Consider the following 26162-nt stretch of genomic DNA (forward strand, 5'->3'; position numbering starts at 1 on the left):
TTGTCCTGTCCAACACAAGCACTTTTCAAGCCTTCTCCCCAGTGCAGCACTGGGAGCTCTGATTATTACCAGCTGGCAGGAGCTGGAAGGTCTGGATGATGCTGGAGGTGAAAAGGGGGAGTCCACAACAGCCCTGAGTCACAAATCTGGCTCTGTCCCCCAACTAAATAGTTGCCTGCTTAACCCCTTCGTGGCTGGACTGAGGATTGGGCTCAGACTGTTGTTACAGCCTGTAGCAGAGATGGATTTGTACTAAGTGCAGATTCCCCCTCCCTGCTCACACACAAATGCTATAGGGCTGTTAGTTTGGAGCAGACATGAAAAGGCTCAGTCCTTGTGCTGCTGGAGCATCCCAGCTTGCTGCACAAGAGGCAGAGAGTAATTAGAGACAGCCCTTAAGCCTTTCAGTGTGGCAGATCTGTTCTTCAGCCTGGTAAGCATGAAATGCTGCAAAAGAGAGGGACTTTTAGCACAGCCCTGAGAACATTCCCCCTGCCCCTTCCTGTTAATTATGATGTGAGTTTGGGGGTTGCTTGGTTGGTTTGTTTGCTTTTGTAACTGCTCCTCAGCAGCATCAGCATTCCTTCTCATTCTGCATAGCAGCTCCTTTGCAACCCAAACCCTGTGGCCACCCTCTCCTGTGAGAGCAGCCCTGCAGCGAGGACAGATGGCTGTCGAGGTGACAGTCACTGTGGGATGGGAGAGGAGGACAAGGAGTTGTCCTTTCCCCCCTTCCTGGGGAAAATGTGGGCAGCAGAAAGGCTGCAGCTCCCTTGGCTGAGAGGGCTGCAGTCCTGTTCTCAGAGGGGTGGATGCTACCCAGGGTGTCTCAGGGAAGTTGGCATTGCCAGAGTCGTTTGACAATGCAGCTCCAGGCTGTTGTTGCAGAGCTGCCCAGGGAGGAGCACTAATTTTATGAATGAGCAGCCAAGTGCCAGCCCTCAGCCACGGGACAAGCTGGCAGCAGCATCCAGCTCCTCCTGCCTCCAACCCAGCACTCTGCCTTAACTCGAGCATGGCTTGTAGAAAGGCACCAGCCCTCCCTCCACTCCTCTCCAGCCTCTCTTCTGGTTCTTCCTGCACCACCTCTGTGGAACTGTCCCTTCCCACACCAGTGCAAGCAGCTCATCTTACATCACAGTGAACAGCAGCATCCTTCTCTCTCAGCCCCTTGTGTTTGTGCAGGAGGCAGCTGCCCACCATCCTTTCTCAGCACCCCTGCACTCTGAAGCACTGAGTGCTGTCCCTGGGAAGGTCCTGCCTGATTGTCCCTCAAAAGGACCTCATTCCCTGCCAAGTCCCCCCAGCTTCCCTGGGGACTTCTCCCCTGTCCTTCACCTCCTTCCTCAGCCAGAGCTCTGGAGGCTTGCTCATTTCCATTGCCCTCTTAGCAGAGTGGGTGCACGTTTTCACTGCAGTTTGCATTCCCTGACTGCTCCATGGGGCTGTCTGCTTCTCTAACAAGGAGTAAATCTGGTGTATTGTTCAGGTTCTGCTACCAGGCCATTTATTTCTAAAGCTTTCCTGCACTTGGGCCTCTTTGTAGCATCTGGGAACAGGTCTTGATGCCAAGGTGAACATGCCATGAGCCTCACTATGAGCTTTGTACCTCGATGCATTGCTGAGCTGCCTTTGAGGGCTCCTCTGTGAATTAATGCTTTTGGAACTGGCTTGACACAGGCAAGATCCTCACCTTGGTTTCCAAAGAGAGCAGGTCATGCAGCTCTCTGAAGGCAGAGCTGCTCTCCCTGTCTCTGGCCTGCAAGCTGTTATAAACTATAGCATCTCAAATCAACAGTCCTGGAGGGTCATTGTTAAATGCTCACTGTGTTCTTCCTCCACTGAGAGGAGAGGAGAGGAGAGGAGAGGAGAGGAGAGGAGAGGAGAGGAGAGGAGAGGAGAGGAGAGGAGAGGAGAGGAGAGGAGAGGAGAGGAGAGGAGAGGAGAGGAGAGGAGAGGAGAGGAGAGGAGAGGAGAGGAGAGGAGAGGAGAGGAGAGGAGAGGAGAGGAGAGGAGAGTGCTCTGGGTGATGAGCACTTGTGCTGCTAATCAGGCTGGTAAATAATGTCAATTAAAACCTGTGCTTTGCTCTTCTGCTTTGCAGAAGTGGAGTGGTTTTGCCTCTCCCAGGCAGAGGAGGCTGCCTGTGTGGGTGATGCTCCCAAGGGATTGCTCTGATCAGCATGGGCATTGGTTTGGCTCTCAAACACCTACTTTCCTGCAGCTAATTGTAGTGATTCATTAACAAGGGATGTGAGCCTGCTCCTAAATTGATGCCCGACTGTAAGTGATCATATAATCCCTGGGATTTGGGGTGTTGACAGATCAGCTGCTCCCAGTTAGCACTTCTTTGTCACACCACGTGTGATGATACCACAAGAAGCTTTCTGTGTGAAAGCTGTGAGTCAGGTCAGTTTGCTGGATGCATTTATCTTCTGGAGGGGCCATCCTTCACTTTCCTGGTGCTGTTGGAGACCACAGTTGGGATTATGTGGCACACAAGCCCCTGTTTCTTTAGGGCCACAAAGATGATGAAGTGGAACATCTCCCTTGTGATGAAAGGCTGAGGGAGCTGGGGCTCTGCAGCTTGGAGAAGAGGAGCCTGAGGGGTGACCTCATTCATGTTTACAAATCCATCAAGGGTGGGTGTGAGGAGGATGGAGCCAGGCTGTGCTCAGGGATGGCCAATGATAGGACAAGGGGCAATGGGGACAAGCTGGAACAGAAGAGGTTCCAAAGCAACACAGGGAAGAATTTGTTCCCTGTTGAGGTGAGGGAGCACTGGCAGGGGCTGCCCAGATGGGCTGTGGAGTCTCCTTCTCTGCAGCCATCCCAGACCCAGCTGGATGAGTCCCTGTGTGTTCTACTCTGGGTGGTCCTGCTCTGGCAGGGGGGTTGCACTGGATGAGCTTTCCAGCTCCCTTCCAGCCCTTGAGATTCTGTGAAGCCAGACTGGATGTTTCCAGACCAGTGTCACTACTGGTCAGCATTCTGAAAAGAACACTTCATTTTGGAGAGACAGAAGGATGACACGTGGCTGTTACATGTGAATACAGAGGAACTTTAGGGAAGGGGCTTTGGAAGAAGATGTGTGGTTTAGTAGAGGGGAACAACACAGAACATCTCTTTCCTTGTGCTTGCTGTGGGGACAAGGTGGAAGGATGAGGACCTGAGCAAAGGGCTTGGAACCCAGTAACCCAAGGGGCAAGGGCTGCTGCTTTCCCTCTGGAGAGCATTTGGGCAATGTTTTCCTGCTGTCTTCAGGACAGCTGAATTCCCATCTCTGCCCTGGAAGCCAGACGTTTGTTAAGGCAGAGTAATTAATGTAGAAACAGATGGCACTCTGCCAGGAGGCCTATTTTAATTAAAACCAGAGCTGATAAAGTCTACTGAGAAACTGGTGTCTCTGGTGAAATCATGACATGCGTGTCTGTAGCTCGGGGCTGTGTGGTGGGGCTGCTCAGGGCAGGGCTCAGCCCCCATAAAACCTCTGCTCACCCCTCTTAGGGCTTTTCTTCTCCTCCTTTGCACCCAAGGGCTGTGTTTTTTTCCCAAATGAGTTACAAATTCACCAAGAGGCAGGATACCAGAGACCATCCTCTACTGTTTCAGCGCCTGTTTCGGTGGTGTTTGGCCAACTTTGGGGGGTAAATGGGAGTCCTGTGTTCAGGGGATCAGCAAAGTACACTTGGGATTAGAGAAGTCATCTGTCCCTCCTCATTTCATAGAATCACAGAATCCCAGCATGGTGGGGGTGGGAAGGGCACTGCAGAGCTGCTCCATCCCAACCCCCTGCTAAAGCAGGTTCTCCTTGCTCAGGGGGCACAGGAACGTGTCCAGCTGGGGTTGGAAACCTCCTGAGAAGGAGCCTCCACACCCTCCCTGGGCAGCCTGGGCCAGGGCTCCCTCACCTCAGCACCAAAGGACTTGCTCCTCCTGGGCCAGAGGCACTTGCTGTGTGCCTATGCCCATTATCCCTTGTCCTGCCACTGGCCACCACACAACAAACACTGACTCCAGCTTCTTGCCACTTGCCCTTTAGGGCTTTCTCAGCATTGATGAGCTCCCCACTCAGTCTCCTCCAGACTAAACAGCCCCAGGTCCCACAGCCTTTCCTCAGAAGGAAGATGCTCCAGTCCCCTGAGCATCTCGGTGGCCCTGCAGCAGTTCCCTGTCCCTCTGGAGCTGGGGAGCCCAGAACCAGACACAGTTTTGGATGCAGGGTTTTCCCCACATGTTTAGTTGATGATGAAACACACCAATACCTTCTGGAGTCAGCCACAGGTGCTCCATGTGTCTCTAAACATGAGATCTATGGATGTAGGCCCAGCCAGCCATGGGGAAAGGCAGAGACAGGGGCAGGGTTGCTGTCTCCAGCCACACTGCCTTGCTCCTGTCACTCAGATGCTGCAGAGGGTGCATTTAGAGCCTGCCCCACCTCACTGCTGCTCTGCCTGTGCTGCCAGGGCCGCTGGGCAGGATGTTTTCCTCGGTGCAGCCCTACGAGAACCAGCGCTACGGCTCTCTGAAGAAGGAGTGTCAGCGGCGGAAGCAGCTCTTTGAGGATCCCCTTTTCCCTGCCAACGACGACTCGCTCTTCTACAAGTCCAGGATCCAGGGAATCCAGTGGAAGCGCCCAAAAGTAAGTCCTGGCCCTTTGCACCTCGGCACTGCTGCTCTCAGGCACCTCCCAAAATGCACAGCCTGAGGGTGCCAGGCCCCAGCTGGCAGCTCCTCTTCCCAGCGGGATTTCTTGTCCTGGGAGAGCTGCTGCACACAGGTCCAGGCTGTTCTGTCCTCAGCAAGGCCTAAGAGCAAAGGAAGGGACCCAGTTTCCCCATGCATAAAACACAGAGATGATTTGCAGCCAGGTTGGTGCTGGGTGCTCTCGTTAAGCCTGCTGGGTGCAGCAAGGCAAAGTGTTATCTCTGGTTACTCTTGGTGGTTTGTTTTGAAAGGGAAAGGGAGGTTGGTGGTCTAAGCCTTTGTGTCCTTCTTCATGTGCTGTGTAAAACCAGTGTCATAGAATCAAAGAATAGTTTTGCTTGGAAAATACCTTTAACATCATCGAGTCCAAGCCCTCCCCTCACCATGCTGAGCCCAGCACTAACTCCTGGCCCTCAGCACCTCAGCTCCACGGCTTTGGGATCCCTCCAGGGATGGGCACTCCCCCAGCTCCCTGGGCAGCCTGGCACAGGGGCTGACACCCCTCTCAGGGAAACAGTTCTGCCTCAGCTCCAATCTCAACCTACCCTGGGGCAACTTAAGCTCATTGCCTCTTGTGTTACTTGTTACTTGAGAGAAGAGACTGACCCCCAGCTCCCTGCAGCCTCCTGTGAGGGAGTGTCAGAGAGTGCTGCTGTGTCCCCTCAGGCTCCTCTTCTCCAGGCTCAACACCCCCATTCCCTCAGCCCCTCCCCAGCCCCTTGTGCTCCAGCCCCTTCCCCAGCTCTGTGCCCGGCTCTGGCCACGCTGCAGCCCCTCAGTGTCCCTGTGGCAGTGAGTGAGGGGCCCAGCACTGAACACAGCCCTGGAGCTGCGGCCTCCCCAGGGCCCAGCACAGGGGCCGGGCACTGCCCTGGGGCTGCTGCCACCCCACTGCTGAGCCCAGCCAGGCTGCCCTTGGCCTTCTTGGCCAATGTCCTCTGCAAAAAGCCCTCTGTGTGTCCTGCACCCTTCTGTGTCTGGCACAGAGGCAGGTTGTGGGAATGGCAGGTAACGTTGCCTGGCCCAAGTGCTGCCTGTCCTCCTGCTGTCCTCAGTGCCTGTTCAAAAGATGCACATCAGGGCCCAAGAGCACTTAATTTTGGGGAATTTGTTTGCCATCTGCTTGGGATTGACCATCAGGTCTCATCTCTGACTGCCACGAAATACAAGGTGTCCCAGGGAGCAACAGTGATTGCAATCTGGGAGAGGCAACATCGCAGCATCTAACCCACCCCGACGTCCTGCCTTGCCCGCTGGCAGGAGCAGCCCTCCCTGCCCAGATCAATGCAGCTTGGGGCCATTTCAGCCTGGAAGGTTTGCCTGAGCTGCCCTGATCCTCCTCACCCCCACTGCCAGCCCAGAGGATCAGCTGGCCTTTCAGGAGACAGTGCTGTGTCTGTGTGGCCAGCACAGTCTTGGGGGAGGTGGACAAAAAGGCCTTTGTGTGAAAGGAAGGATGGAGCTGAAGCGACTCATTCTGTGTGGCTGGAGGGGCTGAGCTCTTCAGCATCCCACCAAGCTGCTTCCCTCTGCCTTGGGCTCTTCCATGCCACCTCTGACTGGGATTTGTGCAAGGCTCTGCATGTGTTTTAGTTTATTCCCCTTGTCTATTGAAGAGATGCTCTGTGCACGGCTGCCTTCTGAAGACAGGGCTCACCAGGCTTTGGGCTCATTGTGGAGGACAATATCCCACAAATCGGTGATGCCCAAGACTTTCTAAACAACTTTCTTTGGGACTAAAGGGTAAGGATGTATCTGACACCCCCTTGCTGTTTTGCATTGAGAGACACCCCTTCATTCAGCCTCACATCTAATGGCAGAGGTGCAGCTGGGTGCAGTTGTAGAGGGGCAGTTTGTTTCTCTCCTGAGCATCTGTGTGTCTGAGCTTGCTGCATGGCTCACAAATGACTCTGGTGGTTCAGACTTTACCATGTGTAAACTGAGCCCACCTCTTCTCCATTTGCTTGTCTGGCTCTCAGCTCACCACAACCCTCAGTGTTGAGGAACACAGCACCAGCTCTCACTTAGGAAGACATGAGGTTGGCCAACGAGGCATCATCTTGTTGCTGCCTTGCTCCAGAGTGCATGAGGTCTTTCTGAGGTCTAGGTCCAAGCCCATCCCTATTGATGCATGAGGTGAATTCAGGCTCTTTCCAACCAGCCAGCTCTGCAGATTGAACAGAAGCTGCTTCTGTCATGGTCTGGCAGTGGGAATGGGTGCTGCAAGTGGGTTCCACACACAAGCAAGATCCTATGCACTTAACTAGAAGTGGAGATGGTGCCTCTTCCACTCTTTCTGCACCACCTGAAGGGAGCTTTGGCAGCAATTTTGTCACCATTTTGTCATCTGTGCTGGGCAAAGCAGTCTCCTTGCTGCTGCTGTCTCTGACCTGTCCAGCTGCCCTTACCACAATATAACCATAAAAAAGAGCCTTGGAGCTCCCCTGTGCCCGGGTCACTGATGAAGTTTCTTTACCTAAAGGACTTCTCCAGGTTCTTTCCTCTCAGTTCTCCCTTTTGTCCAAGTGACTGAATTTCATGGGTAGAAGAACTGCAAGAGAAAGAAGATGATCTGCTGCAAGCAAATGCAATGCATCTGGGATCTTGAGATATACACATCTCATCACTTTGCTGCCTGCAAGAGAGCTGGGAACCACCATCAGCTTCTCCAGTTTCAAGTGGTGTTCAATAGGGTCTAAAATGTCCATGTAGCTCAAATCACCTGCTCTGCTTGTGTGGTGATTGATGGCACATTAAGTCCCTACAGCATCTTCTTTCTGTTACAACCAGCAAATGTTTCCTTAGGCAATCCCATTTTATTCTTGTTTAGAAGACAAAAAAAAAGGAGAGTGATTGTTTTGGGGACCTCCTGGCCCAGAACTGGAGTCTGCCAGTCCTGGGGATGCTGTGTGCAGGGAGGGGATGGTGTGTACACAGCTCTGTTATCTCTCAGGGCCTTGGCCACGGTTTGTTTTGAAGAGTTTCAGCTGAAACTGTGTGATAAAACACAAGGGCTTGTCATGGCTCTTGCTTTGCTGTGGGAGCAGGGTGGGTGGAGATGGGAAACTGGAGGCATCAGCTTATTGAAAACAACTGTTTGCTGTCACAGAAAGGCTGTTGCTTGTGGTGTGTGCAGAGAAGTGATACAAAAGAGAGAACTTTTCCCTGCAGAACACTCCTGTGTGAAAAGTGACTGCAGAGAACTCACTGTGGTGCTGGGAATGAGCTTTGCCAGAGGCAGGTTCTCATCCACATATACTGTAGGCTCTCATTCCAGTATATTTCCATAGCACTAGGACAGAACTAAACAGCTCATCCCCTTGTGTATGTGCATCCCTTCCTTCCTGACAAGGACCTGGCCTCATCCTTTTCTGCTCCTCCATGTGCTCCCAAAGTTGCTTTGGCAAAAAACAAACCAACCCAAAGTATTCTCTGCAGTGCTCTCCCTCTTGCTTGAGTTTCTCTGGGCCTGGGGAAAAGGGGCTTTGCTGGGACAGCTTGTGAATAATCCTTCCCAGGCCAGGCTGCTTTTCTAGGTCTAGGTTTCTGATCTAAGTGAACCTACTTCTGCAGGGGAGTTGGACCAGATGATCTCTAAAGGTCCCTTCCAACCCCTACCGTTCTATGATTCCCCTTGCATCTGGTGTGGCAGCCTTTCCTGGAATGGGCTCAGCCTTATTGTTTCTGGTGGAGTGTCCTCCCTCCCTTCCTCCCTGCTTTCCCCTGGCCTCAAGCCCTGCTCTGGATGCCAGATCTTTGCAAAGGGAGCAGCTGTTTGAGCCATCTAATGGGGTTTTGGCGTAGGTGGTTGTTTGCCGGCCGATGCAGCAGGGCGAAAGCAGAGCTGATTACTCGAGTGTATCAGGGGGAGGAGGAGGTTGTAGCATCAGCCTGAGCTGAGAAGGGCATCCTGAAGAGCATTGGTTTAGTTTATCCACTTAAAAATTAGACCAAATGCTCATGACTGAGCCAAAGCAGATTTTGGAGCTGGCCAGAGCAGCATCAATGGCTCTTTCTGGCAGGAGCACTTGGCTGTTGCATTAGAAATGAAACTGAGCTTTTTGGGCTAAGCCCAAATCCCAGTAACCTGCTTGAAACTCCTTTCATAGAATCATAGAATGGTAGGGGTTGGAAGGGACCTTTAGAGATCATCTAGTGCAACCCCTCTGCAGAAGCAGGGTCACCTAGATCAGGTCACATAGGAACATGTGCAGGTGGGTCTTGAAGACCTCCAAGGAAGGAGCCTCCCTCATACTCTGCCTGCTGCTGTGTGAAGGAAAGACAGATCTCCATATTACCACCCATAGGGAAAGCCTTATAGCCTGAGCCTCAAGCTCTGGGTCTCTCCCTCCCCCTCTGAGGCAGGAGTGCTGGCAGTGGGCACAGGAGCAGGGCTTTTGGGCTGTGCATGGGCTGAGCTGATCTAGGCTTTTGGGAGCTAGGTAAAGGGGGAGCTGTGGTACTGGGAAGGGGGTGGATAAGATCCAGGCTGGAAGGCAGAAATAAAGGGAGATCTGGGGAACCCAGCTGTGTCTGTTCATGCCTTGGAGAAAGAACAGTGACAGCCCAGGGTGGAAGAGAGTCATTACCCTGTGTGAAAACAGCTCATCCCTTCTAATCATCACTGTCCCAAACTCTCTTCCTCCATACAGCCACTTCCAGTGATGCCATGGGATTGGTACAGGGCAAAATCAGGATTGTTAGTACCCCTGGGCCTTAGCAAGGGCTGGCTGCTTTCTCTTCTCAGCAAGGAGAGCCACGTGGTTCAGGTTCATTCTACCAAATGATGGCTTGCTGCTGACTCTGGTCACTAGCCAGGACAAATTTGGGCATCATTATGCTTCTGTGGCAAGGAAACAAAGCCTGGTGGGAGGCTTATGCCATGCACAGATGTGATGTTGAACCCTGTGAAATACATGCTCTGGTTCTTCAGCTCTTCCCAGGGTACAAGGTTGAGCCTGGAGGAGGCTCTTTCCTCTCTGTCCTGGCAGGTGGGCTGGGCTGCTGGGTGCTGAAGCACTTCATGATCTTCCCTGAGATGCAGAATGGTTGGGACAAGAGATCCTAAAGATGCCTGGAGGGGCACATGGTGGTAACTTAGTGCCAGGCTGCATCAAAGCTGGTGTAAGAGAAGCTGTGAGGAAGGTTTCCAAGCAGGCTGCTGCCACAGTGACTGGGTGGTTCAAGGTGACATGCAGTGATGGTTGAACCTGAGCTGCACATCTGACTGTGAGTTCAAGTCTGGCTGGTTGCAACCACTGGAGAAACTCTCTTGGGTGAAGTCTGCACCTTCCCATCTCCAGGGGAAAAGCCCTACAGTGGCACTGAGGAGAGATGCTCTCATTCACCACCCTGCATTGGGTTTTGTTCCTGCTAGACAAGAGGAATCTTGGCTTAGAAACTGAACACCACAGCACTTTTCAGTAGCCACTTCCCTGACATATATCTGCCTGATTTGTGGACAGGGCTTTTGTCCATTGTACCTGTTGCCTCCTGAATCTGATGCTGTGGTGTTCAGAGGATGAGGGGATATTGCAGGATGGGAGAGCATCTCTCAGATTCCCTTTTCCTTTGCATTATTAAGCACTTAGCTCCTTTTGCTTGCTGACTGAGGGTTACACAATCAATCCCTGTGGGGTTTTCCTGCAAGAGGAAAAGAGTCAATGAATGAATTCACTAAAAGCAGGACCAGCACTTGCCTGCCCACAAGTTTCTGCATTAAAAGGGCTTTTTCCCTCCTAGCTCAGGCTAGGAGACTGGCAAAAACACAAGGCTGAAGATAATGGGGAGGAGAGAGGTGAAGTTCTTGCAGTTCTTTGCTCTGAGAGGAAAGAACTTCCTTTTCCCAGAGGACATTGAAATGCTAATGGGCACTGGGAGGAATAACCTTCTGTTGCCTGACCTGGGCCTTCTTCTGCCAGCAACACTAACCTGTGACACCTGCACTCCAGGAATGTCTCTGCTCAGGTGTTTCTGCAGTTCTTTGGCCTGTCTCACTCAGTTTTGGTGCTGCCCAAAGGATGCTTGTGGTTAGCATTGATGCTGTGGCTCCTCTGTGCTGTTGGGATTGTCCTCTCCCAGCTGAGTCTGTCATCTGTCCGTGATCCATCGTGGGAGTCTCAGTCCTTCCAGGTCTTTGTGTTTCTCAGCTTAGGAATTTATGAGCCTCTTGCCTGTTAATTTATCTGCTGTTTTCAGTAAAGCCTGCAGCTGCTTGCTAGCCTGGTCTCTCCTTGCTGGCAAAGGATTTGGTCACCATTTAATGCACTCTCTGAATTGACCTTGTTTTTCCATTCCTAAGCCATTCACAGGCTCTCCCTGTCCCTTCCCCTCAAGGATGAACAAGAGGAATTTTTTGTTGCTTTATTTATGCTTGTTTTACACAGTCTGTCCTCTTATGAAGTGTGATGCTGACCCTGATTGCATGCCCTTGGGCCATGGACCTGTGGTGCTGGGCAAATCACAAAATCACAGACTGTTAAGGGCTGGAAGGGACCTGGAAAGCTCATCCAGTGCAACCCCCCTGCCAGAGCAGCACCACCTAGAGTAGGGCACACAGGGACTCATCCAGCTGGGGTTGGGATGGCTCCAGAGGAGACTCCACAGCCCATCTGGGCAGCCCCTGCTAGTGCTCCCTCACCTCAACAGGGAACAAATTCTTCCTTGTGTTGCTTTGGAACCTCTTCTGTTCCAGCTTGTCCCCATTGCCCCTTGTCCTATCATTGGCTATCACTGAGCACAGCCTGGCTCCATCCTCCTCACACCCACCCTTGATGGATTTGTAACCATGAATGAGGTCACTCCTCAATCTCCTCTTCTCCAAGCTGCAGAGCCCCAGCTCCCTCAGCCTTTCATCACAAGGGAGATGCTCCACTCCAGCATCTTTGTGTCCCTGTACTGAGCTCTCTCCAGCAGCTCCCTGTCCTTCTGGAACTGAGGGGCCCAGAACTGGACACAATATTCCAGGTGTGGTCTCACAAGAGCAGAGTAGAGGGGGAGCAGAACTTCTCTGCACCTACTGCCCACAGCCCTTCTAAACCACCCCAGGATGCCATTGACCTTCGTGGCCATGAGGCCACGTTGCTGGCTCATGCTCATCCTGCTGCCCAGCAGCACCCCCAGCTCCCTTTCCCCTACACTACTAAGAGTTCATTCCCCAACCTGTAATGTGCTCTCCTCATTTGCCCCAGTGAGGACAGAGGGTGATCAGCTGCCTGGGGTGGGTTTGGCTCAGTGCAGGAATTAGCCAGCCAGTCTGTTCTGTCCTTAAATGCAAGAACCAACAGTGAAATCCGTGGAGCAGGGTCACTGCCTTTCAGTCATGGTGCACGTTGGGATGTGCTGCACCTCCCTTGAGCTCTACTTTTTGTGTCCTCAGAGAGAATGGGATTTTGGGGTGATTTGCCTGGGTTAAGGGCAGGCTCAGTCCTGCTGGAACAAGTGCCTTTCACCAAAGCCCTTGCAAAAGGCCCCATCAGGCACAGTGCTGCCTCTTGCAGAAGGACCATGATAGAAGAAGTGTGGTAAAGCTGAGGGCAGAGCCTGGCTGCTGCCAGAAGTGGTTAAAGAGGGAGACAAGCAAGAGGAAGACTTGGTGGGAGGATGACAGCCAGACAGTCTGGCCTTGTGGCTGGAGCAGAAAAGGAGCCATGTCCTTGGTCTGGTGATTTCAAAGCCAGAGGGAACCGGTCACAAGGCTGATCTCTGTGTAACAAGAGGTCAGGCACTTCCTTGAGTTAACTCCCCATTGAACTGAAGGTGACCTGCTTCCTCCAAGCACCAGCCAGTTCTGGTTATCCAGGAAAGGAGAATCCACTGTGGCTCTGGATCACTTGACTTAAAGACCAGTCCCCACCTCAAGGTTTGGGGTTGGGCTCATTTTGGTGTGAATTGGCTCAGCTTCAGCACACAGCCCCTGGGATCTTGTGTGCAGACTTGCTTCTTCATTTCTGTTCCATTTAAATGTGTGGTAACCTTATGGTAAAGCATAATGTTGCCAGGGCAGAGGGATACTTGCAAAGAAAGAGGTACAGACCCTGTCTCCATCATCTTCCCTTGCTCAGCAGAGAGTGCAGGCTGAGTGGGGATGAATAAATGCAACTAGTGACTGTCTTTGTAAACACCCCAGGGCAAGGGCTTGTCCTTTCCTTGCTGCCAAACAACTGCCACTGTCTGATTTGTGTGGAGCATTAACTTCTCCAAGTCATCCTTTTTAAAAGCCAAACCCCAGCACAGTTTGACAGTAAGTGGAAAGGCACTTGTATCCCCTCTGATGGCTAGAATTTAGCACAGATACTGTCCCAAAGCCCCAGAACAGAGTAAAAACACTGTAGGGACAGTGAAGAAGCTTTTCTTTGTCTTTAAGTGGAACTTCTTGTGTTCCAGTTTTTGTCCATTACCCTTTGTCCTGTCACTGCAGAACAAAAGTGTAGCTCCATGCTCCTGACAACCACCTTTTAGGTACTTGTACGTGTTGATGAGTTCCCCCCTCAGGCTTCTCTTCTCCAGGCTGAACAGCCCCAGGGCTGCAGCCTTTCCTCCTCACACACATGTTGCAGCCCCTCAGCACCTTGGCAGCCCTGCACTGGCCTCTCTGCAGCACTTCCCTGTCTCTCTGCAGCTGGGCAGCCCAGCCCTGGTCACAGCACTGCAGATGTGGCCTCCCCACTGCAGCTGGGGCAGAGCACAGGGGCAGCACAACCTCCCTGGCCCTGCTGCCCACACTCTCTTCATGCCCCCAGGCTGCCATTGGCTTCTTGCCCACCAGCCCACGCTGCTGCTCATGGGCAGTTGCTGCCCACCAGCACTGCCAGGTCCCTGCAGGACTCTGCCCTTGCCCTTGGTGAATGTAAAGCCCTTTTTGTCCCTTCTTCCAGCTAACAGAAGCTCATGAGTCCATATTTCTAGAGGGTAATTTCCTCATAAAGTGGGTTTCTCTGTTTATAAAGCTACACCCAGGGTATGAATAACCTGACTAGGTGTGGGCTGGAAAGCATTTCTTTAAATGGCTTAAACTCCTGATAACCTCTTCATCATCACTGCATAGTCAGGGATTCATTTGGACTATGGTGGGCTCAAGTCCTGGTCTTGCACTGAGGTGCTGTTGTTCTATAGATATGACACAATCACAAACCAAAGGTGCATTTCCTCATCCTGTATGGTTCAGGGGAGCATGGGAGATAACCCTGTGGGAAAGTAGTGAAGAGGTTTTGATCTGAGATACACAAGGTGGAAGGCAGAGGGAATTTTCTTTGGGTTCTTTCTTGTCCCATCAATAACTTTGCTCTTGGGACAATTAAAAAGAACAACAACCCAAACAAAAAGCCACCAAAACCCTGCAGCATCACTGAGGTTCCTAAATCCTGGTTTGGAAGATTGGCTTTCAGGGAGACACAGGCATTGGGATTCAGGCAGGGAAGCATTCAGTAGGCACAAGTGCCAAACCTGTTTGATGTCACCTGGAGGCACAAATGCTGTAGATGAGAACATGGGCACATGGCTCCAGGATTTCACTTGATTCATTTGATGAATGGGTAGTTCTGAACTGTTCCTCCTGGAGTTCTGTGGTTTCTCACAACAGGACTTTCTTGAATAGGTTCCTCCCTTCACACCAACACCATCCCCTCCTCTTTGTCCTCCAAGGTGGGGACTGATGGCTTAATAGTGGTGCAAGCTGTGGAACGTTCTGATCCCTCACTCGTAGCAACAGGATTGTGAGCCTCCTTAAGAACAAGCTTGGGGCCTGAGGCAGATAGTTTCAAGCCAGAGCAGTTTCTGTGGTTGAGGTCAGACCCCACAAGCAGAGAGTGCAGTGTGCCACCTGAGGGAATGAGCAGGACAGGGAGTGTATTGTAAACCCACAAGGCTGCCCAACCAGGATTGTTCCTTGCACTGCCAATGGCATCCTGGGGTAGGTGAGAAGGGCTGTGGGCAGTAGGTGCAGAGAGGTTCTGCTCCCCCTCTACTCTTCCCCCCTGAGACCACATCTGGATATTGTGTCCAGTTCTGGGCCCCTCAGTTGCAGAAGGACAGGGAGCTGCTGGAAACAGTTCAGTGCAGGGCCACAGAGATGCTGGAGTGGAGCATCTCCCTTGTGATTAAAAGGCTGAGGGAGCTGGGGCTCTGCAGCTTGGAGGAGACTGAGGGGTGACCTCATCCATCAAGAGTGAGGAGGATGGAGCCAGGCTGTGCTCAGGGATGGCCAATGATAGGACAAGGGGCAACAGGGACAAGCTGGAACAGAAGAGGTTCCAAAGCAACACAAGGAAGAATTAGTTCCCTGTTGAGGTGAGGGAGCACTGGCAGGGGCTGCCCAGATGGGCTGAGGAGTCTCCTTCTCTGGAGCCATCCCAACCCCAGCTGGATGAGTTCCTGTGTGCCCTGCTCTAGGTGGTGCTGCTCTGGCAGGGGGGTTGCACTGGGTGATCTCTCAAGGACCCTTCCAGCCCTTCAGATACTGTGATTCTGTGATTCCTTAGCAATGTCCCAAGGGAGCTTGGTCAAAGGAGACCCATAGAAGAGCTCAAGACTGGAATAAGATGGAGGATGGGGGTGCTTGGGTGAGGGTGGCCAGCAGCACTGTGCTGCAGCAGAAGTTTCATATGGTTTAAAGTTAAAACAAGCCATGGGAGCTTATTTTTGTTTCCCCTCCTCCACTTCTCTGGGGTAGCTCTCTAGAGCCCATGCCTACATGTACTAAGATGAAAGGGAAGGAGATCCAGATGGATCCCTCACTTCTCAGGCCTGCAGCTGTGTGCACTTGTAACAGTCAGGCTGGCTCTGGCTGTGCAGCATGGAAAGGAACCAGTGACATCATTTCCATAAAGGAATGATGCCTCCTGCAGTGACCAGGCTGCACTGGGGCTTCAAACCCAGAGGGACCACTTCTGCCTCTGGATGGGGTAACGTGGGGAATGTCATCTCACTGCTCTGAGCATCCCATACCTCATTTTAAAGGAAGACTTTCCTGCCTTGGTGCTGAGGTCTGTAGATCTCACATCTGTTAGGATCCAAGGAGTACTTAGTGGCTCTGCAACCAGAAGCATCAAAACAACTTGCTGTGGGAGAGGCAGTCTGGGGAGGGCTGTGTCTGAATATGTGGACATGCTGAAAACAAGGCTCTGGTGGCCTCTGCATCATTCTTGGCTGGCTAGAGACCAAAGAAGTCCTGGGCTGAGTAATGATGAGGTTTTCCAAGAGGACATCCCTGGTGAGCACAGGCAGGAGGAACAGGAATGGTGGGTCCAAGTTCTCTGTACTTCATAGAATCAGAGAATCATTTTGGTTGGAGAAGACCTTTAAGATCATTGGATCTGACCCCTCCCATCACCACCCCATGGCCCTCAGCACCTCACCTCCACGGCTTTGGGATCCCTCCAGGGCTGGGCACTCCCCCAGCTACCTGGGCAGCCTGGCACAGGGGCTGACACCCCTCTCAGGGAAACAGTTCTGCCTCAGCTCCAACCTCAACCTCACCTGGGGCAACTTGAGGCTGTTTCCTCTTGTGTCACTCATTACTTGGGAGCAGAGGCCAACCCCCAGCTCCCTGCAGCCTCCTGTGAGGGAGTGTCAGAGAGTGCTGCTGTGTCCCCTCAGGCTCCTCTTCTCCAGGCTCAACACCCCCATTCCCTCAGCCCCTCCCCAGCCCCTTGTGCTCCAGCCCCTTCCCCAGCTCTGTGCCCGGCTCTGGCCACGCTGCAGCCCCTCAGTGTCCCTGTGGCAGTGAGTGAGGGGCCCAGCACTGAACACAGCCCTGGAGCTGTGGCCTCCCCAGCACCTTCTGCCTCTCCACCAGCCCCTGGGGAGCACAGTGCTCTCACAGCATGTTGTGTCTCTCCACACCTCATTGCTTTAACAGAGACCTCTTTGATGTCTTTGTACTTTGGATACCCAGAAGATGGAACCACAGACGGCCCTGTCAAGGCTTCTGAGCCTGTAAATTGACCTTTAGATCTTGTTTCCCACCATCCCTGTTCTTTCTGGTGCCAAGACAAATGGCACTGTGGTGGTGAGGTACACAAGCAGAGTCATGGGGCTGGTGGGGAGGGTGGTGTTTCGATGCCTCCCTTGACAAGCAAGCCCTGTTTGCTGTGGGCTGTGGCCAGTGCCATTTGCATGGCAGGGGAGCTGATAACAGGCACAAATGTGTATAGGTTGAGATAGTCTGGGTGGATCAGCATTAGAGAGGCCTGACTGAGGCAAAACAACCCCCCACAAACAGTTCTATAGGGTGTGGATATTTCCAAGCAAACCTGCCCTTTGATGTGTGTGAAGCTGAGCCACTGAGGCTCTAATTTTTAGTAGGACCTGTAGTGACAGGACAAAGGTTTTCAACTGAAGGAGGGGAAATTCAGACTAGAAAAGGCATTTTTTAGGATGAGGGTGGTGAAACACTGGCACAGCTTGCCCAGAGAGGTTGTGGAGTCTCCATCCCTGGAGATATTCAAAACCTGACTGAAATCAGTTCTGGGCAACCTGCTGCAGCTCACCCTGCTTTGAGGAGGTGGGATGGACTGGATGGTCTCCAGAAGTTCCTCTCACCACATTGATTTGGTGATTCTGTGCTTGAGATCACTGGGAGTCTGCTGTGCTCAGTGCTGGGGCTGTGTGGTGCTTATGCAGGGAAGCCTGGCAGCCCCTCTCTGCCCTGCAGGGTGTGCTCCTGGGAACACTCACTCAGCATTTGGGGATTTGCACAGGTTCTGTGCTGAGCTCACTTGGTGTTTCCTGCCAGACAGTCCATGTACCATGCTGGGCTGATCCTCATGCACAGCATCTCTCCTTCTCCAAGGCCTGATGCTTCTCCAGGCAACAGGCGTGTAAGGGGGGGTCAAGGAAGAGGCTGTTACCCCTGGCCACAACAGAGGAGCTTTGCATTTAGCAACCTTTGTACTCCTGGGAAGCTTCCAGCTCAGCTGCAAGCTGCTTTACACATTGTAAGGGAAGGTTGGTCTGGCAGGGGGGTTGCACCAGATCTTTCAACACCTCCAACCCTTAAGATTCTGTGATTCTCTGAGGTTAAAATGCCCCATCCTTGGAAACATTCAAGGTCAGGCTGGATGAGGCTCTCAGCAACCTGATCTAGCTGAAGATGTCCCAGCTCACTGCAGTGGGACTAGATGACCATCAAAGGTCCCTTCTAAACCATTCTATGGTTCTAGACTAATCCTTCTTAAAACACAGACCACCCCTTTGTTTTTTAAACTCACCCTATTTCCCTTCCCTGTGTCACCCTGGTGCACATGTTTGCAAAATCACATCCCAGTGCAGGTACCAGGAGGAAGGCAGCCCAGGGACCTCTGTGTCACCTTTGCTTACCATGCTTAGATGCCTCTTGGATGCCTCTTGCTCTCTTGGCTGTGTCAGTGACATTTAAGACACAAGATCCTTTTCCTTCTCCCTTTCCCCAGGGCAGGGAGGGGGGGAAGCACAGCCACATTGTCTTGCTGATTTAGTGAGTCTGAGTGCAAACACTGCTGCTGGAGCAGCCAGGCTCTGCAATGCAATTACACTGGTCTGCTCCCTGCAAAATCTTGTTAGCAAAAAACGGTCCTGGCATGCAGCAGATGTTGGAGCTCACATGATTATCTAACCCCCTCCCTCCCCACAGCTGCCTCGACACAATCCACATCCCCAGTGAATCCAAACCTCAGAAATCTGCACTGGGAAGCATTTCTGAGAAATGTCACCAATTAAAAAGCCAATTAGAGGATGATGTGCTGGTTACTGTTTGGAATTGGACTGGCTGGAGAAGACAAGGGCTGATATTTTCTGGTTTAGATGCATTTGTGTGTGTGTGTTGAGAGACAAAAGGGAGAGCAGAGGAAAAGCCCACATGCTTTTTGGTGGGAAGAAAAATTACACTGATTGGGTCTTGTTTTCCTTAATGGACTTCAATAACCCAAAGCCTGAGGGAGCAAACTCGCCCGTTAAGCCAAACCTGGTCCCTCTTCAATCAGTTTCTCATCAACAGAGACCTGAAAGTCTTCTCCCAGCCCTGGCTCTGATTTCTACCCTTGCCCCACATCCCTTGCAGAGGAAGGATGTGAAAAGGAGGCTGTGAATCACCAGAGCTTTGAATCACTGCTTTGGCCCTTCCTGTGTTATCAGGCTTTATCTTTCTACAGGAAACTTTCTCTAAGTTGTACTCTGCTGCCTGGAGCTCAGCAGCCATTTCAACAGGCAAAGGAAGGGCAAATCATCTCTGATGGTGTTTAGAAGCTTTGGGATTCTCCAAGACAGGTTCTCCTTGGGTGTAAAGAGGTGTGGATGGCTCTCTTGGCTAAAGTGGAGTTAAGAGCAGTGCATCAAAGCCCCAGCTTGCCTTTGTCCCCCCTATTCCTTGCTGTTCACTGTCTGTGTCCACACTAGCAACAGCCATGACCCCTGATCTGGTTGTGATGAGATGAAGGACAGGATGAACTGCTTCTGCAGGGGGGTTGGACTAGATGATCTCTAAAGGTCCCTTCCAACCCCTCCCATTCTATGGATCTATGAACTCACTGTTTACTGCAGCCTTGGTTTGAGCTGGTTGTGTGGTGGCTGTTGCCTGACCCCAGAAGGTGTGGGTGGGTTTGGGTGGGTTTGTGTGCTGCCCTTTCCTCTCAGGATCACGGTGCTGGGAGGGTGACATGGTGTTTGCTGTTTGGAAAAGTGCCCTCCTGGGTAAATGTTATTACTCACCTGGTTTCTGTCTGCTGCACAGGAGGGAGAGCAGGAAACCAGTGTTGATTTTCTGTGATCAGAGCATCTCTGCTTCTCTCCTCCTTTTGCACATACCAGACCTTGTAATTCCATCTGGCTGCAGAACAAGCTCTTTATCTCTTTCAGTTCTATCTGATGTAGGCAACAGACATGCAAGGGGATCAAAGAAGAGGCTGTTACCCCTGGTCACAACACAGGATTGTGGCATTTAGCAACCTTTGTACTCCTGGGAAACTTCCAGCTCAGCTGCAAACTGCTGTGGGGTTTTACACATTGTAAGGGAAGGAGGTTAAAAAGTCCATGGGCTGCAGGTCTGTAGAGCAAGTGTCTGTGCTTGCAGCCACCACCATGCTGGACCCAAAGCCCCCTGAAACACCCCATCCAAGTGTACACCTGACTGGAAACACCTACTACAGCACCTGAAGAGCCGCCTCAATGATTCCTTCAAGAACAACATGCCTTTAGGGACCCACCTGCATTAGTAGGAGGAGAAGCTGAGTGAGCCCAGGGGGAGGTCACTCTGGCATGAGCTTTTCTCCAAGGGAGTAGGGGCCTAGTGAGCTGCAGCCCTCATCTGTGCTAGGACAGGCTGCTCTTTTCATGTGTCCTTTAGGGCTTTCCTCTATTAAAATGCACAGCCATGGGGTTTTCATTTGCTCTTTCCTAGTGATGAGGAAATCACTGCTACCTGAGTATCTGATGCTAGGGTAGAGAGGGCAGCTGTGGTCCTCAAATAAGGCAAAGTCATTGCCTCTATCCCCCAGAGTAACATCACTAAGAGTGGCTCTTGCAGACATCCATCACCAACAGACAGGACAGACACATCTCCTGCTGCTGGGTGCTTCCTCAGTGGTGTGAAACAGGAGTTAAACCCCACTGCCCCTCTCCCATCCCTGTCTGCATTCTGCCATGCTGAGAAGCTCAGGTGGCTCCTGCCTTTGCTGGCTGTCAGCTTGCTTCCCTCTAGTGCTTATCCCAACCTCCTACAATGCCAGCAGCTGGGAGGGGATTAGTCTTCTCCCTGAGGTTTGAAACCTGCCCAGTTTGTGTCTGGGTGGTGCTCAGGCTCTTTTTCACGTGTGTGTTAGGTGGGAGTAGCAGGAGGTGGCTACAAAGCAGCAATTCCTTTTCCTATGATGGGCACCATCATCATTGTGCAAAATTCTGGGTGCAGCCAGCCTGCAAAGCTGGGAGGTGTGAGGGAAGAAAGAAAAGCTGCTTTTCCTTCCTCCCCTTCAAATTAAACATCATAACAAAAGAGATTCTTTCATCTGTCTGTCCCATCCACTCCCAGCATCCCCCTGGACATGACCTTCCAAACTGCATTGATCAGGAAAAAGGATTAAGAACCCAAAAGCAGTGTTTCACATGAAGCTTGCTTAGTGCCCTGTGTAACCTAAGTGCTTTCCTGGCCAGGTTTGGGAGTGGGATGAAGGGAGGGCAGCCTGGCAGAGGAAAGGTGACCTGGTTGGTGCCTGAGTGCTTGGAGGGATGAGCTCACCTCCTACCCAAGTCTCTCCATTCATGGTGCCTGTGCACAATCCACAGTGCAGGTTTTGGTGTCAGAAGGAGCATTTCATCCTCCTGGCCCAGCTGCAAAGCTTTTGGCTCACCAAATGTTCTCCATCTGCTGTGCTAAGATCTGGAAGGACAGACCTCCTGAGTGAGGAGACTTGGCTTCTTGCAGCCATGGCTGAGCCCTCGACCTGCATTGACCTTTCTTGGGTGAGCTGCCTGATTGAGGTACTGTGATTCCTCATTTAAATACCTGGCTCTGCCTTGCACCAGCAGGGTTTTACATTTGGATGGATCCAACAGTTCCAGTGTGGGAGACAATGGGTTTTGGTGATGCTCTGATGCTCTCCAGAGCAAAATAAGAGAGGTAAAACAGTCATGGAGTAGAGTGTGGAACAGCTTATGAGAAATAACAGAATGGACTTAAAAGAGGGGACAGGTCACTGGGGCTGGAATGGTGTGAAAATATACCATTATCAATTGCAATGGCAAGAATAATGACAGCAAAGCTGTGCTGATGCTGGAACAGAATAGGGAGTAAGTCTGATGTCATTTTAGCAGTGATGCTGAATGTTTCCAGGTCAGAGCAGGAGGCAGGACAGGGTCCTCCTGCCACTGATGTGAGCAGTGAGACCAGCAAAAAGCTGCAGGTGGGATTTAAATGGAGCTTGGGGAACAAAGCAAGAGATTTTCCTTTGCCAAGAATCACAGAATCACAGATCTTAAGGGTTGGAAGGGACCTGGAAAGCTCACCCAGTGCAACCCCCCTGCCAGAGCAGCACCACCTAGAGCAGGGCACACAGGAACTCATCCAGCTGGGGCTGGGATGGCTCCAGAGAAGGAGACTCCACAGCCCATCTGGGCAGCCCCTGCCAGTGCTCCCTCACCTCAACAGGGAACAAATTCTTCCTTGTATTTCTTTGGAACCTCTTGTGTTCCAACTTATACCCATTGCCCCTTGTCCTTAAGAAGACTTGCTCCTGATTTCCATCTCCTCCCTTAACCTGAAGTGTCTGTTTTTGTCCTGTCCCACAGGAAATCTGCAATGATCCCCATCTCTTTGTGGATGGGATCAGCTCCCATGACTTACACCAGGGCCAGGTTGGGAACTGCTGGTTCGTGGCTGCCTGCTCCTCCCTCGCGTCCCGGGAGTCTCTGTGGCAGAAGGTAAGTCCACGCCAGGGGAGGGAACCCCTGTCCTCAACACCTTGGCTTCATGTTGGGTTTGTTCAGCTCAAAAATTGCTTCTTCAGGGATGCCTCAGGTCCTGAGAAACTGCTAAAACTTCCCTTCAAGGTGTATCTTTCAAGAGGAATTGTTCTTTGTGACCACAGTCACATAACTCTCAAGCCAAACCCTTGTCCAGTTTCTTCTTAACCAAGTAGATCCCATCCCATCCTCCAGATCCCAAATCTGACCTTCCCAACAAGAAGAACAAAGTTCAGGATGCTTTTGGCCCTGTTTCCCTTGTTCCTTGGTGCTGCTTCTCCTTGGCTGCTCAGTGTATGCCCATGTTAGCAATGAGACACCTTGCACCAGGGCAGATCAGGTAATTTGAGGGTATTAAGGTCTCTCCCAAGCCAGTGCTTCCCCATGGCATCCATCCCTGGGTGGATAGCACCAGGTAGCAGTGATCCTTTGAGTGTAGGTTCCAAAAGGACTCTGTTGTAGGCCAGAAAGCTACCAAGGGGCTGCAGACATGGGAAGGAACCACAGAGGTACAGGGGAAGGAAGAGGTGCTTATTGCCACATCTTTGAACAGTCTATGTCCCTCTCCACCATCTCCTTAGCTACAGAAGAAGTCAGTCTTGTAAAAACCAAAGCAGGGAGGCTTCAGACCCTGGTACAGGCATGCCTCATCATGGGACAAGAGACCAGCAAGTTGCAAGCACTTACTCCTAAGTTTTACTTCAAAAGGCAGCATCACCTGCTTCACCCACAGCCTCCTGCTGCAATGGACTCAAAAGGGGTCTCTGTCCCTCCCCCTTTGCATCTGCTCTGTGTGCTGGGGGACTCCCAGCCTCTGCTGGTCACAGACAACAGAGCTCAGGAATGTGTGTTCCTTGCAGCATCCCCATTTTCTGTTCAAGGTTTTTCTTGATATGGGTGGAGGATAGCTGTTGTTGGCTTCTGGATAGGCAGCAGCTTTTCCCATGGTGGCTGTGGTGACTGTTATGGCTCTTGTTAGAGGTGGTTTAGCTCTCTCCTCTGCCTCCATGTCTCCCAAGGGTGAGTGAGTGAGTTGTCTTCCCTCCTCACCATTCACTTCCAGCCCTGCCCTGGGAAATGCCAAGGGAGCAGAAGCTGTGTCCCTTTGGACACCTCATTATTTCAATGTGCCAATGGCATTGCTTTTCTCCCCTTGGCAATTTGACTGTGGTTGTTTGTGACTTACCATTTTCCATGCCCTGAACCCTCAGAGGCTCCTCTTTACCTGCTTCCTCTTTCTCTCATAAAGGTTTGTTTTCCAACAAAAGCACAAGCCTCCCCACAAGCCTCCCCTCCCAGTGATGTTCAGTTTGATGTGGTGTTCATTCCAGGCCTCTGCTCAGACAGGCTTCAGCAGACCCTTGCTTTTGGAGACCTCTAAATTAGATGTGACCTCTGCTTCCCCTTTGCAACGTGCTTTGGGAGCTTGTGTTGAGCTGTGAGGAGCAGGCATGGCTAGAAACTGCAGTAACAGCATTTAAAGCAAGATGGGAAGCATCAGGTGTACAGATTAACCCCTTTGTGATTAACCTCTTTAAGAGTGACAGGAGACTGCTAACTGCAGGACAATCCCCAGGAAAATGACTCAACTTTGGGCCCATATGGCTATGGCTTGTCTGGCCAAGGACAGCTTCTGATCTTTTTTGGGACTCCTCAAAGTCAAAGTGATATCCTGCAGGGCTGATACTGGGTGGTTATGAGTCAGGTGTGACACAGTGCAGGTGCTGGCACAGCCCTGTGTAAAAATATCTTCCTGGAGTTCATTTGAGCTGCCAAGGTGCCTCACAAGCACAGCTTGTGGCAGAAGCCAGCCTGAGTCATAGAGAAGCTGGGGAGAACCCAAATGATGTTACTCCACGTGATGTCCACTCTAAAGCCTCATGCTGAAACATCTGCACTCTCCAAGAGTCCAAACCAGTGACTGGATCTCAAAGATCCCAATGAATCACAGAATCTTAAGGGTTGGAAGGGACCTTGAGAGATCATCCAGTGCAACTCCCCTGCCAGAGCAGAACCACCTAGGGTAGTTGTCTGCAGCTACCTAATAGGAGGCTGTGGGACAAGACAGAGCCAGACTCTTGCTGGGGATGCAGAATCACAGGAGAAAAAGACAGCAACAGCACAAGCTGCAGCTTATCTTCAGCAGGAGTGTGGTCAGGCACTGGAACAGGGGCCCAGAGAGGCTATGGGATCTCCATCAGTGGAGATACTCAAAGGTGGACTGGATGAAGCCCTGAGCAATATGATTTCACCTCCAAGTAAGTCCTGCTTTGAGTGTGAGCTTGGGCCAGGCCCCTCCAGAGTGTCCTTCCAACCTGAATTCTCCCATGAGCCTGCACTCAGAGAAAGCCCCCACCCCCTAGAGCCATCGGTGGCATCCCTGGCTCGATACCTTCCTTTTTGGCTAATGAGCAGTGGTTGCCAGGGAGGTTGCCAGGGAGGCTGACATCAGACATCCCTTCCCTATAGATTATCCTGCACAGCAGCACCATCAGTTCCTCATCTGCAAACGAGGTGGGAGGGCACCCAGAGGAAGCCCCGGAGGGCGTTTTGCGTCACTCGCCCGGGTTGCCTAGCACCAATGGACCATGGAGAGGGGGGCACCCGTGGTTTTTCCCCCCTGTGTGTTCTGTTTGAGAGCCAAACATTGCTGAGGACCTGACAGAGGAGCAGGTGAGGAGATGGCAGCCGAGGCAAGGATGCTGGAGCTGCCCTTCATCCATGATGACCAGCTCACCCGCTGCATGCATCTGCGCTTCCAAAGCCTGCAGCAAAAACAGGTGAGGCCTCAGGATGGAGAGAAGCTGCTGCATCCCAATGAGCACATCTACAGGGTGGATTTCATCCAGCAGCACAACCTGCGCTTCCTCCGCTGGGACATCCAGCTGGACACACCCGGGAAGGTCACAGTAACCGGCACCTCTCAGCACTGGACTCCCGATCTCACCCACCTTATGAACCGGCAGCTGCTGGAGCCCGTGGGCATCTTCTGGAAGAAGCCAGGGGCCAAGGAGGTGGAGTGCAATGAGGCAGATGCCCAGGAGTTTGGGGAGAGGGTGGCAGAGTTAGCCCAGATCCGAAAGGTGATGTATTTCCTCTTCGCTTTCACCGGCGGCCTCGAACCAGCTCAGCTGAAGGGCTCCATTGTTTTTAAAGCCTGATCCCCTCTTGCTCAGCCCTTATTGCTCCAGCTATGCTTTTATCTATGGTTTTCTTTCTCTCAGTTCAGTCCTTGGTTCAGTTTTTATGTGGTTCTTATTATTTTGGGGGTTTTATGAGGGATGGCATTGCAATTCCTTCTCTGGAGCCATCCCAACCCCAGCTGGACAAGTTCCTGTGTGCCCTGCTCTAGGTGGTCCTGCTCTGGCAGGGGAGTTGCACTGGATGAGCTTTCAAGGTCCCTTCCAACCCTTAAGATTCTGTGATCCTGTGAAAAAAATGATGCTTCTGGAGCCCCTGAAGTCTTGTTCCTCCTGTGTGCTGTCCTCTGTCTGATAGGGAGGAGGGGGCCACAGGCTTGCTGCTGTATTTGCCTAGCATTTAAGACTGCATGCTTGTGAATTCAGCAGAGATTCACATCTGACCTACCTTGGCATTATGAGGCTGCCCAAAGCCTTCCAACTGTGGCAACTGCCTACCAAAAGCCTGATGGAAAAAGAAGAAACTGCCATACTGGAATTAGGAGAGACAACCTGGAGGGAACCCTGGCTTCCAGTTTCCATCCTAGCCACTTCCAAAGGAGGGCTTGTTTGGGATGGAGTGCTTCTCCCGAGTCCTTGCAGGCTGCAGTGATTCCTGCTTTGGCAGCTTGCTGTCTCTGAAGACCAGTCCCATGGAGAATCACCTTGCTGTGAAGCTGAAGCACATTTGGACATGCTGTATTCTGCAAGGTTGCAAACCCACTGGACAAACTGGTGCAGGGAGGCTGGACCAACCTTTTCCTGATGGCCACTCACCATTGCTTGCTGGAGGTCACTGTGGGGAGGTGAGCTCCAGCATGTTGCTCACCTTGTGCTGTCCTGAGATGG

The 26162-nt window shown here is 51.9% G+C and overlaps 2 protein-coding genes across 2 annotated transcripts in view; both read left to right on the forward strand.

Annotated features, from left to right (window-relative positions):
- CAPN5 (calpain 5) overlaps positions 1–26162 on the forward strand; it is a 59774-nt gene that overhangs the window by 12217 nt on the left and 21395 nt on the right. Inside the window, exons 2-3 of the mRNA XM_061990349.1 lie at positions 4467–4642; positions 21961–22092. Of these exons, the coding sequence (XP_061846333.1) occupies positions 4481–4642; positions 21961–22092 (294 nt within the window). The 5' untranslated portion in view covers positions 4467–4480. The remainder of the gene's footprint in view (positions 1–4466; positions 4643–21960; positions 22093–26162) is intronic.
- Positions 24816–25295, forward strand: OMP (olfactory marker protein). The gene has a single exon (XM_010195445.2). The coding sequence runs from the start codon at positions 24816–24818 to the stop codon at positions 25293–25295; it is 480 nt and encodes a 159-aa protein (XP_010193747.2).

Source organism: Colius striatus, chromosome 1 (genome assembly GCF_028858725.1).
Source record: "Colius striatus isolate bColStr4 chromosome 1, bColStr4.1.hap1, whole genome shotgun sequence".
In the NCBI taxonomy this organism is placed as follows: Eukaryota; Metazoa; Chordata; class Aves; order Coliiformes; family Coliidae; genus Colius; species Colius striatus.